Below are 5469 nucleotides of genomic sequence, written 5' to 3'. Positions count from 1 at the left end.
CGATTAGTGAAAAGGAAAACGCAGTTCGATTTTTCCTTTCGCTGATATTAGTATTTATGCAAATGCACATACCTATCACAGGAAAGTTTTTCAAAACCTATTCCCCCGCTAAGACACCCCACGATCCACTGATTTGGTTGGAAAATGGGAAAATGTATTCCGGTCCAGTTAGATGAAACTCACCATAGTACAAAATGCTATGCGCAGTCATTGTAATTTTTTCACCACTGAGCACTAACACCAATAACGCCACCCACAACACAGAGCAATACGACGACGGAAAACGACCGACCAAACGGACCGGTAGATGAATACATTATGGAAAGTCGGTTGAGCAAACAAGTGGGAGGGTGTTATGGAAAAGTTGTTTTGATGGAAAAATAATGTTTTCCATTTTATTTCGAATTAAAGGCTGTTTAGGGTAAACTTTCCGTTGCGCCGATGCCGCCTGTCTTCTGTTGCTCCGGCGTCGTTCTTTGGGAAAGCAGAAATTTTCGTAAGCTGCGACATTTGGAAGCTGATCCCGTTGAAATAGCGTCGGGATGCTAGTGTGTTAAACGCTTTCCACCCGGGTGGACCAATGTGTTATTTGGCAGCATGTGCGTTTTGATGTACGAGGTGGAACTTTGCGACGGTGGTTGAAGGATCGGATGGTTTTGCGAAAATTAATAGAACGTTTGTTCTATACGTGCCAAATAATCTGTGAAGCTAATCAAGTGCAATATCAATAAGTGCACATTCGTGAATTGAACTGTGTGCAAAACAAGTGTAAATATGGAATCAAGTAAATCGTTTTTTATTCGGGATTTATTAGGTGATCTTATTTCTGGCAGACAAACATCTGGTAAATATGCACACATTGTTTTTAAAATGAAATGTCTATACAATTTTGTTTTACAATTTTGGATCAAAATACCTGTTTTGAGTTACGTGTTTGAGTGAACTACCTTTTGTACTAATGGGAGTGCTTTAATAAAAAAAACAGAAGAATAGCACATACATGATTATATTTTGATAATTCGGGACTGATTTGCGATTTGGACGTAACTTATTTTGTGAACAAACATTGGAAGGATAATTTCTGGTAAACCTAGCATTTCCTGAGAAAACCACGGTATGTATCCGACAGAATATGATTTCCTCTAGCAGGTGAGGGATTTAGTTCTTGCGAAAAACGTTTGCATTCTACGGAATTCAATGTTTGTTTACAAAATGAGTTACACCCAAATCGCAAATCGGTTTCGAATTGATTGGTTGAATAATATGTTCCTTGCGTTTTGCTATTTCATATAATATCAATGTACCTACATATTGGGAAATTTTAATTCCAGTAGTAGGTTCCGCTATCGCTTCATGGTTCGTCTATCTGGGTAATTTGGCTATATTTATGTGACCAGCAAGCATTCCGCATAGTTTTTGGTCCAAAAAAAAATATTAAAAATATTTGTGGGATCGTATTAATTGGTATAACTTTGTAAAACGAAGATGAGAAATGCATTCATATCACCCAGTATTAAAATTGGCGATGAAAAGAGGGAGACTGCGCTCCAAAGATGTTGACGATTAAGCGAGGCATTTGGAGGAATATAAACTGAAGTTATGCAAATATCTTTATTCTTTACATTTATTTAACAAGTGACGGTTTCTAAGCCATTAACAGTCGGGATGGGAATTCTGTAGAAGGGGTAACATTTTTGATCCCCAAAAGAACGCCACCATAGTTATCATCCCGATCTTGACGAATAATGTTAAAATCGGGGAAGCCATGTTCCAAAGAGAGCAAAGATATATTGCAATCGAAATTCTTTTCATTGATAACCCTAGTCGGATTTGTTAAGAAAATTGTTTTGAGTTTTTTAATGGAATGTCTTCACTTGTCATAAGACGAGTTTGTACAATCCCATTGATTTCCACCACTTAATTGTATCTTGACAGATACGTATTTCGACCTCAACAGTAAGACCGTCTTCAGTGTCTCGTACTTGACTCGACTTTGTCGTCGACAGTGCAGACAGGTTGCTTCGGGATTTTAAATAATTCCCCATTATTACCATCAGATTTCGGCAAGCGTCTAGAGATGTTTTTTTTTCCTCTTTTCGGGTACGTGTACGTCCGCAGAATCATCCATATCGGCTACGTCAGAGTCCGATTCATCAATGGAAATGACATCATGAAAATTACTATTTTGAACGACAGCTGCGTTAGCAGTTGCGAATGTGTCTTGCGACTTCACCATTTCCGCATACGACTGTTTGGAGCGCTGTACCAACGAGCACTTCACTTTTTAGGTGCGCTTTCTGTACACCGGATATTCTTGCAAACCATGGGGATGATCTAAACCACTATAAGCACATTTTGTTGCTTGTTGTTGGCAGGCCTCCTCCCTATACTTCTCAAAACATTTGCCACAACGGGGCTTGTTATCACAAAACTCGGCAGTGTGCCCCAACTGTTTGCAGTTGGTACAATTGAACACCCTTGGCACAAAAAGGCGCACCGGAAATAACATATTTTCAATGTCTACATATTTTGGGAGAATCAAACCGGCGAACGTCACCCGAAGCGAACCTGACTTAGAATACACTTTTTTACCATCTACCATGGCTGCTGAATGCATCTCCTTGCAATCCAGAATATCCACAGTAGATTGCAGGGCGTTCATAATACGACCTTTTCCTGCAAGTACATCCTTGCAAGTCAGGCTCGCTGCGTTTATCACGCCTTCAATTTCGACCTCTCGCGAGGGCATATAAACTAAGTACTCAGTATTGTATGACCTGTCTTCGGCAATATCATTTGCAATCTGGTATGTAGATGCGGTTATGCGTTGTGTGTTCCGAATAATCTGATGAAAATCAGTTTTCGGAAAACGATGCGTCAAATCACGCTTGATGCCTTGAAAATATAGGCTTTTCACTTTCTGCCGAAAGTAAACAACCTAAGGACCAGGTGATGTGGCCTGGTAAAATCGCGTGCGAACAACATTGTCGTTTGAAGGCGGATCGCCTTCACTTGCTTCTTCCATGTACGCAAAAAAAAACTTGAATAAATTTATTTAAGAAAAAATACTTTTTTTGGACCAGGCTAATGCCCACTCTTTCTGTACTGCCCGATTCTTTCTGTTTGAGAAAAAGTGTAACCAACTCCACGCTGTGGAAACAGAACAGCGTGGAATGATGCCGTATGCAGACTAGACTGACTCAGCTTAGTATGGGGAGAAAAGGATTGTGTCTTTGGGCGAAAACTATATAAACGTTCATTTTATTCATGATACAATATTCTGTGATATTGTTCTGTAGTATACTAACTGCCGTTTTTGCAATTCTGAGCTCAATCGAGCCATCAGAACCAATTTCGAATAAAAAAATAATCGAATATGTGAAGCTTGAATTGTCCTTTTCCATCAAAAATTGTGACTCGTTTTATTGTCTCAGTCAATTCTTTGACTTATTTAAGGTCAATTTTCTCAAAGATCCCATATTTTTAGAAGCTTCTAACTATTTTTAAAATCGAAAACAAAAACCGAAAAAGTACTGCACGTGAGAACCTGAAAGATTCACCCGATGTTCGTTCAAAATCGTAGAAAACCTTAAAAAACAGCCCTTTTCGATTTTTGTTTTAAATTTTAAAAATACTTAGAGGCGTCAACAAATATGGGTTCTTTGGGAAAGTTGAGCATGAGCATGTTTGACCGCCCACGGTTGCTACTACGTTATTGCCAAGCCAGCTGTAATTACACATAGAACCAACAGATGATGTTTAGGGCTAACATCATCTTCAATGTGTAAGAACTGATGCCAAACTGGACCCAAAAATAAGCAATACCAGCGCCGGCCGTGTCCAAATGCAGGTTAATTAGGGAATAAGTAGGAAAATGTTGTCGTGATACTCGCTTTGATCGCCGACGAATCATCTGCACTTCCACGAGAAATCACTGGGATGTTGGTTATATGGGGTAGGGAGTGTGGCAGGGTTCGTTTTGGTAAACGTTACGCCGTGTATAGCGTGTAGTTTGATCGATGAAAACAATACTATTTTTTTATTTTTAAGGCCGCACAAAGCAGAACAAAAACTCGCTGATCGGTTGATCGTTCTGCTTACCGCACAAAGCAGTATAAAACTTTGATGACCGGTCGATCGTTCTGCTTATTGAAGAAAACATGTCTGGACGCGATTTAAACTTTTATTTTCAAATTAATTTACACACACGCACGAAGCAGAAAATGTTTTTTCGGTTATCGCTCGATCGTTCTGCTTTCCGCACAAGGCAGAACAAAATTGATCCAAAACACGATCAGAAACAATCAGTACAGTGCAGATTTGTTCGTGTTTTGTATTGGACGTAGAACGATTGGAGATCGCGTCCAGACGTGTTTTCTTCGATGACCGGCCGATTGTTCTGCTTAACGTCTGGACGCGATCTCCGATCGTTCTACGTCCAATACAAAACACGAACAAATCTGCACTATACTGATTGTTTCTGATCGTGTTTAGGATTGAACTATAGAATAACCAGAGGTGTTAATTTTACACAAAATTAATTACTTATAGAAACTTGTAATAAAGTTACTATTATCTTTGGTATCTATTCGATCATTGTTTTAAAAGGAGCTAAATAAATTTCATTACACAATAACAACAGGAAAGAAGAAAATGATGTAAAACAATACTTCGTACACTCTACTAAAGTATTCTACTGAAATAATTTCTACTAAAGTATTTATTACTGGATCTTAAGGCTGTTACAAATATTTAATAAAAATGTCCTACTAGTCTTCAAAAGGTCAAGGGGGATTTAAAAATAAATATTAAAATGAAAGAAATCTATAAAACAACTCCTCGGATTTGTTAAAAATTGTTTTGATTTTTTTTTTGTTTTCTCAAAATATTATTTTTGGGCAAAAAAAATCTGAGGGGGGACATTATTGTTTTTAAATATTTATATCGGCCTAATGTATAAATTTGATGCTTTTTAAAGCTTAACATTCCAGTTTACAAATATTATTGTTTTAAGAATAATACGAAATGAATAAATAGGTAAGGATGACATAGTTATGATTTCTGTTAAGAAAGTTTCATTTGAACCAAAGATTTATAAAATGAAAAGAGAAATTGATTTCAATTAATTTCTTTTCGTCGTTAAATTTTGGAATAATTGCCCATGATACAAGTTGTTTGAGTGAGACAAAAAAAGTATGTATATAACGATGAAAGATAAAAAGTGTAATAGGAAATTAACGCGAAATATAATGTTTCCAATCAGGAACATATTATTGGAAGAGATGATGTGATTCTAGAATCAAAATCTAACTAGATCTAACTAGACATTTATATTAGGAATAAGACAAAAATTATACTTATTAACCTGCAATTTGTTATTCCAAGGGCCATCGTCTGGCAGCCAGCAAGCAATCGTACAATAGAATCGTCCAAATGTGCAAACAATAAATCGTCTATGCTGTTGTGACC

The 5469-nt window shown here is 37.3% G+C and overlaps 1 protein-coding gene across 1 annotated transcript in view; it reads left to right on the top strand.

Moving 5' to 3' along the window:
- Nucleotides 1-490: 490 nt before the first annotated feature.
- The window catches only part of LOC134224468 (barH-like 1 homeobox protein), a 112739-nt gene continuing 107760 nt past the window's right edge, over nucleotides 491-5469 (top strand). Inside the window, exon 1 of the mRNA XM_062703824.1 lies at nucleotides 491-844. Within this exon, the coding sequence (XP_062559808.1) occupies nucleotides 775-844 (70 nt within the window). The 5' untranslated portion in view covers nucleotides 491-774. The remainder of the gene's footprint in view (nucleotides 845-5469) is intronic.

The sequence above is a fragment of the Armigeres subalbatus genome, chromosome 3, assembly GCF_024139115.2.
Source record: "Armigeres subalbatus isolate Guangzhou_Male chromosome 3, GZ_Asu_2, whole genome shotgun sequence".
In the NCBI taxonomy this organism is placed as follows: domain Eukaryota; kingdom Metazoa; phylum Arthropoda; class Insecta; order Diptera; family Culicidae; genus Armigeres; species Armigeres subalbatus.
The sequence above is the reverse complement of the archived record's forward strand: the minus strand, read 5'-3'. Positions and strand labels throughout refer to the sequence as shown.